Source organism: Polypterus senegalus, chromosome 17, assembly GCF_016835505.1.
Source record: "Polypterus senegalus isolate Bchr_013 chromosome 17, ASM1683550v1, whole genome shotgun sequence".
NCBI classification, from domain to species: Eukaryota; Metazoa; Chordata; class Cladistia; order Polypteriformes; family Polypteridae; genus Polypterus; species Polypterus senegalus.
This window is the reverse complement of record NC_053170.1, coordinates 6,399,774-6,410,072: the sequence shown is the minus strand read 5'-3', so window position 1 is coordinate 6,410,072 and position 10,299 is coordinate 6,399,774. Positions and strand designations below refer to the sequence as shown.

The window sequence follows — 10,299 nt, the reverse complement described above, 5'->3', positions numbered from 1 at the left end:
CACGAACTCTTAACAATATATTATCATTATTTTCCTTCAGAAAAGAATAAAGCATTCCAACAGAAACGTTATCGTCTAACCGAAACGTGGCATATTTCGAATTTTTTGTCAAGATCCTGTTAAACTGCTTTCGTTTTTTGAAGTGCTTAACAGTCTAAAATATCTATTTTTTCCCACATTCGTATTTATTAAAGCAACCTTGCTAAATTATTACAAAATAAAGTAACGCGCACACACATGCAACCACACATAAATATAAATAAATATAAGCATTTCCTCAACTCGCAGACTTGGCACTGGAGATCTCAGATGAATGTCGGCCGTGAGGGGGTTGCACTTTTTTGCCTAGAAGGCAAAACAAAGAAAAAAAAAACCGGAGCCAATAGGAATTGAGCATCCACCCAGTTGCACCATAATTAAAGGTTTAACTAGGCTGGGTCTCGCCACAAATTCTTCAGTACAGTCGACAGAACTGGAAAAGAGTAGACACCCTGGAGGATTGTATGCTGTTGGCTTCGTTTTTTCTTCCTCTGTCTCTTACTTACATTTTTCTTCTTTTTTTCTTTTTTTTTTTCGGGACACTCATTTCTGGGGGAGTCTGAAGTGATGAGTGGACCCGTCTTTGAGAAGAAAATCTCGAGCATTCTGAGCGACCTATCGGGCTCTATGAGCTGTCACCCGGCCACCAAGGACTCACCGACTCTGCCCGAGTCCACCGCCACGGACATGGGTTACTACAACGGACAGCACGAGTATTACCAGAGTCAGTCTTACGCGCAGCCAATGAACCCCTACCCTTACCATCACCAGTTCAACCTGAGCATGGGTGGTGCCGGGGCGTACCCCCCAAAGTCTGAGTATCCCTACTCCAGCTCTTATCGAAATTATGGACATTATAATAGAGACCAACAGACGCCCCCACAAGAAACAGGTAAGATCCGCCATGTAGGGCTTGACATAGCGAATCCTGCGAGTTAGTTTTCAATTGGGGGTGCGTTGAGGGTGTGTTGGGTTGGGGGATTGTTGGGGTGCGTGTTGGGGTGGGGGTGCGGTTTTACTTTTTATATTTTATTAAATTCAGCTTGAATATGTATCCAGCGTTCGCTTGTTAACGTTACGCTTTAACTTCACTTTGCATACGCTTACGTAAAACATATCAAATAATATAATAATATATATTAAAGGACGGGTCAGCCCCGCGTTTCAGCGAATTTAAAGTTGGGTTCCTTGTATTTGCTTAATGTTTACGTGGTGACCTTAAACGTTTTGGCAAAACTGTGTTAAGTGTTTCATGAGCCGGCCTGCAACAAGAGGACGCAAATACATTCAAATATACAAGCGTTCAATCGAGTGCTTTAGTTCGACATTCTAAATTAAAGGATATATATATTTTAAATAACGAGAATAGACGACCTTAGAAGCTCAGATTGCCGGGCCCGTATTACAAATGACACACAAGTATTCTTAAAATAGCGTGGTATTTAAAAAGCATTGGTAATGCGGGCCAGAGGAGCGGCGATCTTTAAAGATCTTTGTTATCACGCGTAGGAAGAGTGAATGCAGGGATCTTAACAAAGCGAAATGGATACAATTCTAAAGTGAAATAAATAAAAGGAGAAGAAGAAAGTGCCAGGTTAATCCACTATCGGACGATTTCAGAACTATTCAAAAGTAAAGCACGATGAATAGTCATTTATGCTGTGCTACATATATATATATATATATATATATATATATATATATATATATATATATATATATATATATATATATATATATATATATATATATGTGTGTGTGTGTGTGTGTGTGTGTGTGTATTATATTATATGCATTACATATTATATGTATATAATATATTTAATATTTATAATATATAATACACATATATATATGTATTACATTATATGTATATAATACATATAATATTTATAATAAAATACACACACACACACACACATATATATATATGTCAAATGCAGGGGGTACAAAAGAGGAGCCGATGTGTCGGACACTCGGAGTCGCTTAATTAGTGAAAGCGGCTGTTTTGAAGGGTTGAAAGAAACGGGGGACATCGTATAAAAGAAAGGTAAACTTGCTCAAAAACGGCAAAATATAATATATTCTGAATTTTGAAGAACGATAACACTGGGATGAGTATTTTTTTTTAGTAGACTGATATTAAAATGAAACAGAATTAATTATTATTATGTTGTGTATAACTGGTACGTTGCATTGTAAAAATAAATTAAATATTAATATGGAGAAAATCCCAATTCTGTAGAATATCCCTTTGATTAGTATAGGCACAATGCACCGGGAAACAAACAGAAAGGAAATCAGGTTTGATATTTCAGGAAGGCACATCAGTTTATTCCGAAGGTGCCGCTGGTGCGCTCTGCATTGTACATTTCTTTCATTTCTTTTATTAGTACTTTTGTTTGCCATAAAGTCAGGAAAGCCTGCGCCTCCAACAATACCACACAGTCACATCACCAGTGTGAAATGAATTCCTAAAGTGTTAAAAGTGTAACATATAGAAAAAGTGAGTCCTACTGTTAAATTTAAAGCCGTTGACTGTTCTAATGTTATGATTTTGAGATAAGGATTGTAGTCCAACTCTTATTTATTTATTTATTTGGTTGTTTATTTTTTCAGTAAAAGAGGAACCCGAACCCGAAGTAAGGATGGTGAACGGAAAACCAAAGAAGATTCGCAAGCCTCGCACCATTTACTCGAGTTACCAGCTAGCAGCCCTGCAGCGGCGCTTCCAGAAGGCGCAGTACTTGGCGTTGCCCGAGCGAGCCGAACTGGCGGCCCAACTGGGACTCACTCAGACACAGGTAGGTCAGGACGGTGAGACTTCGCGTGTAACCGCTGGGGCTGCGCGATCAGACCTCTACACAATCACGATCGCCAGTGTCACATGAACTCAACCCATGCAAGTGAATATATGGAGAATGTGGAGCCCTACCTTAGTTTGAATTGAAAGCTAACGATTTATATTCGGGGAACTAGGGGTGGGCGACGGAGCAAGGCAACCACGTGGCGCAAAAAGGCTGGACTTGGAAAATGTGTGTGGCAAGAAAGTTAGGTTTTGCAGGGCCACCCATTGCCACCGCAGGGGCAAAGAATATGGTTGCTATGTCCGGAGGCCCAAAGGCTGTTACCGTAGCTACTCAGTAAACACAGGCAAAGCAGCGCGACTGGAACAGCCATCGGCGTAAAGCACAGACTTGCAGACTCCTCGGTGTTCTTTAAAGGTGATTGGCAAGCTTGTCGTGATGTCACATAATTGTGGCATTTCACCCGAAGACTGTTTGCGTTTATGGATTTGTTTCTTTAAATGAAATCGTTTACTGTTTATATGAAGGTCTACACAGCAACATCGCCAGCGTTACATGAACGCCAGCAGGGTTAAAGTAAGCCATAAAAGTACATCTATGGAAAATGTGGACCCCTCCAAACACTTCCAAGTGCTAATTTAAGACTAGCGGTTTTGCTCTTTAAAGTTTAACACAACATTTTGCTCCGCTTCTTTTTTTTTCAATTTATAATGAAGTGCTAACTTTTTTTAACTAATAATTGCAAGTCGGTCTTTTAAAAAGTAATACACTGTGTGTCAGTCAAAATAATGTACTGACATCGAAATTATTATTATTATTATTATTATTATTATTATTATTATTATTATTATTATTATTATAAACCGAAAAGAAACGCTTTTTCAAAGTGTGTTCATTTAACCAATGTTATTACATTGCATTAGTCATTTTAGTGAAATACAATTATTCAGAATTAATGTCATTTTATTATAGAATGAAGCATTTCACTACCTAATTAAATATTTAACTCTCCATTTGCAAACACTTGTTTGTTCCCAGGCAGTCCCCTGCACTGTCTACGGCATTATGCTGACTGTTTTTTGTAAGTCGCCTTGGATAAAACCGCCGTTTAAGCGAATAAACGTTTACTCATGATATAATTAGTAAGTTTATTTTTATTAACAGAAATATATATAAGTTTTAAACCAAGACAATGTACCACATACCAATCCCCATTTCCGGGCGAGAGAGGAGCGGATCACGAAATATCACTAAAGCCCACCGAAACTTCGCGTCCATTTCTGCGGCTGGTGGTCTCAATGACCACTCGAACCGCCCAAGTTCAGGCTGCCTATATTCAGAACGGAATCGACCTCTAAAATAAAGTTATAGATATTAACATTTAATTACATCCAGAGGGTCCCAAACTTGTTAAACTATAGCTGAGGTCTAACCTGCTCTCTAAGGTGATGCCGGATATCACATACGTTGAAATGAATATTATGACCGGCTTCATTGCTTTTATTGTGCATAAATAAGTCACGTTCTATTTTTTCAGTAATTTTATTTCAACACATAATTGAATTGTATAGAAGGCACAGGAACAGGCAAAAATAATTTACGAAAACAAAAATTTTATATTCTGTTACGCAATAGCGTTGTACAGCAGATTAAAGTCAGCCGCCTCGTTGTCCGACCTCCCTTCAGTAAAAACGTTATTATTCCGATCGATTTGTTTCTTCTGGCGAATACACGCACCTTAGCGGTTTTTGTTTTATTTAATATAATCCTCGACTGCTCATCTTCAGTCGATTACCCAAAGTATAACTTAACAGAAATCTTAACCACACTAACCCTTTTATTAAAATACACCCTGCGATAACATACTGTACGTAGCTATTGAATAATCATAATCATCGTCAAAGAGCTTTGGTTCATTTGTTTAATATTTATTATTAGTCATAAAAATCAGTTAATTAGACAAATCATATACTAGTTCCGCTGACGTTCAGTTTAGGCTGAGCTTCACCAAAATTGCAGTGGCTTGCTGCATTCGCGCTCGTCACTTATTCCATTTCATTGTTATTGTTTATTTATTTATTTATTTAAATAGATAGATAGATAGATAGATAGATAGATAGATAGATAGATAGATAGATAGATAGATAGATAGATAGATAGATAGATAGATACGAAAGGCGTTATATAATAGATAGATAGATAGATAGATAGATAGATAGATAGATAGATAGATAGATAGATACGAAAGGCGTTATATAATAGATAGATGATAGATAGATAGATAGATAGATATGAAAGGCGTTATATAATAGATAGATAGATAGATAGATAGATAGATAGATAGATAGATAGATAGATAGATAGATACTTTATTAATCCCCAAGGAGAAATTCACAATTTATTTATTTGGCTGACGCTTTATTTTCCAAAGAGACTTACAACATTTGAGATACAATTGGGTGCATGTCTCTATTATTATTATTATTATTATTATTATTATTATTATTATTATTATTATTATTATTATTATTTTCCAAGTGGAATACAATCAGGTGAAATGACTCGCTCAAGGTCGCATTATGTGTCAGGACGTGGATTTGAACTCACACGTCTCACAGACTTGGGGGTCTCAGGTCCAAAAGCCCTTCACCACTACGCCGCACTGTCTGCCAGATAAACTTGACTGAATCATTTTATCGTTTTATCTCAGCTTTTTCTTGCACTGCTCAGACGTGGGTTGTCGCCGACAGGCTGAGGAGCTTCGCTCGGGTTAGACAAAGGACGAAGGGTTGCTTAATTTCATTTCCATCCCGCCCAGGGTTGGTTCATATTTAACGTCCGATGAAAAGACGCATTTAAGAAATGGGTGTTTTTATCGTTTATTCAAGCTCTTTTGACCTGATTCTTTTATTTCTTGTTCAATGATAGTTGTATTGTCGCCTCTCTTTCTCTCTCTCTCTCTCTCTCTCTCTCTCTCTGACGTCACTCCGTGCGCTTTGTTCACTTAGTCCCTCGGATTTGCCTTCTCTGTCACCCGTTTACCTAAGTAACCCTTGTTATGTCTTTTCCTGTAGGTAAAGATTTGGTTTCAGAACAGAAGATCCAAGTTCAAGAAGCTCTACAAGAACGGAGAGGTGCCACTGGAACACAGCCCTAACACGAGCGACTCCATGGCGTGTAACTCGCCGCCTTCCCCTGCGGTCTGGGACAGTAATACGCACAGTAATCCGTCCAGCAGGGGGCAGCTTCAACAGCCTCTCAGCTCTTCGCCCACCTATCTGGACGACTATAACAGCCACTGGTATCAGCAGGGTTCTCATTTACAGCTCCCAGGGTCGTCCTTGCACCACACCCCGCCGCCTCAGAGCGCCGGGGCGGTCTACTGATGAGAGGGACACATAACAAAAGAGACTCCGATGCCTCCTGCTCCTCCCTCCCGGCCCGCGAGCCGCCAGGCCCGACCGATGCGGCCAGCGCTCAAGCTCAGGAGTTTTATAGTTCTTAGCCATGGGACTCGTGCGTTTAACTTCTGCCTGCAATGCTCGGAGACGTTTCGAGACGTCAGTCACTAAATAAATAATTGAGACCCACACGAGAAAAGCTTTTTCTATTTTCAATGTGACTGTAGGGGGGAGGGGACTATTTTTTATTTTTATTTTTTGGAGTGGTGATTTTAAGTTATTAATTATAGATCAATGTTCTCTCATTTGTTTGTTTGAGGTTTATATATGCATATGTACATATAATTAAGTTCCAATTGTAGTTATTTGCCGGGGAAGGACGTAAAGAATTTCAAGAGATTTTATGTAAAAAATATATAATACAAAACTGAATAGAACAAATAGTTTATAGTTTTTTTTTTTTAATCTCAGGTTGTTATTTATAATATTTTGTACAAAATTTTAATGTTGAAAACTGTAAATAAAACGACTTTTTGTATAAAACTGTAAACCACTACAACCACTTTTTTTTTTTAATGCTACGTTAAAATGGAACTGCAATTGCACTATGGACGCCTAAAAGCCTTAAGCAAAACTTATAATTTGCATGGTTATCTGCAAGTATGTGTGACGAAGCGTTGTTAATAAATTTGATTGACTTGAGTCTGCATTTGTTTTTAAAATATGCAGCACATCTCCGTTAATTTCAATATTTTTAGAATTTCAATGTGTTTGAAAAAAAGTAGTGCCATGGGGGAGGGGAGATGGGGGTCATCATTAGGGGAAACGACAAACTGGTGAGGAAGGCAGGCTCTATTGTGGGCACAGAGCTGGACAGTTTGACATCCGTGACAGAGCGACGGGCGCTGAGCAGACTCCTGTCAATCATGGAGAGTCCACTGAGCAGGATCATCTCCAGACAGAGGAGCAGCTTCAGCCACAGACAGACTGCTGTCACCATCCTGCTCCACTGACAGACTGAGGAGACCCCACACTATGCGACTCGGGGGGTTAAACGTTAAAATTATACAAAGTTATTGTCTGTTTTACCTGCATTGTTATCACTCTTTAATTTAATATTGTGTTTTATCAGTATGCTGCTGCTGGAATATGGAAATGATTCTAAAATGATTAGATATTGAGGAATAAGGCAATGTAGAACAAAAGGGGGCAGATTAGTAAGGTGGGCTTCAGAGGTTGTTGGTCTTAAAGTCTGCATATGCTGGGTTCATGTCCAAGGGTCTGCTGATGGTGTCTACACATCCCAGTTCAACTGGCAACACGTATGACTGGGAGACTCCAGGCAAATAATGAGAGCGCCAGAGAAGCGAACGAAAACCCCATTAATGTAAACTTGGACAAGAACCCAGCATATGAAGGCTTAAAAAGAAGAATGTCCAAATAGAGTAGTACAAAAGACTTTAAGAGCAACACCCTCTGAAGCCCACCTTACTAATCCACACTCCCTTACACCCACCTACCCCCTCCTTATTTCCTGTATATTGCCTTTGATTCCTCTGTGTCTAATCATTTACCTCTGATGATGGCACCTGGAAAATGCTGAAAGCTTAGGAATAAGAAACACTTTTAAGATGTGTGATCCTCTCCCTTTGCGGGTTTCTAGCCAAAAATATGCAAACCAAAACACAGACATTCTCATACATGTGTGTGTGTGTGTTTAATAATCTATCTATCTATCTATCTATCTATCTATCTATCTATCTATCTATCTATCTATCTATTATATAGTGCCTTTCACTCATCTATCTATCTATCTATCTATCTATCTATCTATCTATCTATCTATCTATCTATCTATCTATCTATCTATTATATAGTGCCTCTCACTCATCTGATCTATCTAGTCTATCTATCTATCTATCTATCTATCTCTCAGTCTCTATCTGTTTTATAGTATTGATGCATCTGCCACTTTGATTTTTCTATCTAGTCTATCTATCTATCTATTTGTTTGATTGAAACAGTTTTTTTCTGATTATTTTAGTTCCTATAAGTTGAGTGATTTTTATCTTATGTGACTCTACTATTCTATTTTATTCCCTCTAATATTCAGGGGATCTCCAAAGTACCAGGACAGTTTGCTGTTATATAAAAACAGACTGATTCAGCTCAGGAACTCTCTAAAATCTGCAGTCTATCTGTCATGAGGTACTGGGTCAATGATTTGGTTTATCTAATTAGCTGTGCATTTTGCATTTTGCCTTTCACCTGACAATATGTTCAATTTATTTATCTAACCAAAATAAAATCTCTCTCTCTATCCATCTGTCTTTATCTAAACAGGTGGCAGGATGACACAATGGTTAGCACTACTGCCCAAGTCAAATCTTTACTCAGTCTATCTATGTATGGAGTTTGCACTTTGTCCCTGTGTCTCTGTGGGTTTTTCTTCTGGTTTCTCCCCGAAAAATTTAGTTGGCATTTTCATACATTTGTCTTGACGAATATTAATAAAGCTTTGCAATGCAGCTCTGTGATTTCAAAGTCCTAAACTGGATTAGCAGGTCTGAAAATGTCATCTTATTTAAAGTTAAAAGAATGTGTTGCTTTTATGAAGTTATCTAATTATTTGTATCTTCCCCCTTCTAGGTAGGTTCTAAACAAAACAGCAAACATCTGCACTAAAAGGCCATGACATTTTCAGACCTGCTAATCCAGTTTAGGACTTTGAAATCACAGAGCTGCATTGCAAAGCTTTATTAATGTAAGCTCCGTCAAGACAAATGTATGAAAATGCCAACTAAATTTTTCGGGGAGAAACCAGAAGAAAAACCCACAGAGACACAGGGACAAAGTGCAAACTCCATACAGGGAGTGACTGAGTAAAGGATTTGACTTGGGCAGTAGTGCTAACCATTGTGTCATCCTGCCACCTGTTTACAAAGACAGCTTTTTTTTAGAAAGAGATTTTATTTTGGTTCGTTAAATAAATTGAACATATTGTCAGGTGAAAGGCAAAATGCAAAAATGCACAGCTAATTGGCAAACCAAATCATTGACCCAGTACCTCATGACAGAGACTGCAGATTTTAGAGAGTTGCTGAGCTGAATCAGTCTGTTTTTATATAACAGCAAACTGTCCTGGTACTTTGGAGATCCCCTGAATATTATACTGCAACACGAGTTTTAACATTGAGTCACATAAGATAAAAATCACTCAACTTATAGGAACTAAAATAATCAGAAAAAAACTGTTTCAATCAAACAAATGCAGTGAGGAGGACTTGCAGAAAAATCAAAGTGGCAGATGCATCAATACTATAAAACAGAAGAGACTGAGAGAGCAATGGGCAGACTTGTTATCAGCCGTAGACCACCCTGCTACTATAAAGGAGAAGACAACCCCTGAAGCCCACAAACACAATCAGTGTATTGCTAAGCATCACTTTTACACAGCATATATAGATAGATAGATAGATAGATAGATAGATAGATAGATAGATAGATAGATAGATCTGTAAGGCACTATATAATAGATAGATAGATAGATAGATAGATAGATAGATAGATAGATAGATAGATAGATAGATAGATAGATAGATAGATGTGTAAGGCACTATATAATGATTGATAGATAGATAGATAGATAGATAGATAGATAGATAGATAGATAGATAGATGTGTGTGGCACTATATAATGATAGATAGATAGATAGATAGATAGATAGATAGATAGATAGATAGATAGATATGTGAAAGGCACTATATAATGATAGATAGATAGATAGATAGATAGATAGATAGATAGATATGTGAAAGGCACTATATAATGATAGATAGATAGATAGATAGATAGATAGATAGATGTATATAATGGCACTATATAATGATAGATAGATAGATAGATAGATAGATAGATAGATAGATAGATAGATGTTTAGCTTTTTATGGTGACTCAAGAATTAAGAATTAAGCCGATGTCCCCCCTTCTGTCGGTGTCACTCCTTGGTGAGGTGGTGGCAGTGCACACTGACGCTCATGTGTACACTTGC

General features: G+C 37.8%; 1 protein-coding gene across 1 annotated transcript; it reads left to right on the top strand.

Annotated features, from left to right (window-relative positions):
• Positions 1 to 459: 459 nt before the first annotated feature.
• On the top strand, positions 460 to 6,644 carry dlx3b (distal-less homeobox 3b). Its single transcript, XM_039740279.1, has 3 exons — positions 460 to 931; positions 2,659 to 2,843; positions 5,921 to 6,644. The coding sequence occupies exons 1-3, from the start codon at positions 607 to 609 to the stop codon at positions 6,230 to 6,232; spliced, it is 822 nt and encodes a 273-aa protein (XP_039596213.1). The 5' UTR covers positions 460 to 606; the 3' UTR covers positions 6,233 to 6,644.
• Positions 6,645 to 10,299: the final 3,655 nt, after the last annotated feature.

Bases quoted from the DNA above. Each gene is read 5' to 3' on its own strand.
- dlx3b (XM_039740279.1), top strand. From the start codon at position 607: ATGAGTGGACCCGTCTTTGAGAAGAAAATCTCGAGCATTCTGAGCGAC. The intron at 932-2,658 runs GTAAGATCCGCC...TTATTTTTTCAG, and splicing joins GACGCCCCCACAAGAAACAG to TAAAAGAGGAACCCGAACCC. The intron at 2,844-5,920 runs GTAGGTCAGGAC...CTTTTCCTGTAG, and splicing joins TGGGACTCACTCAGACACAG to GTAAAGATTTGGTTTCAGAA.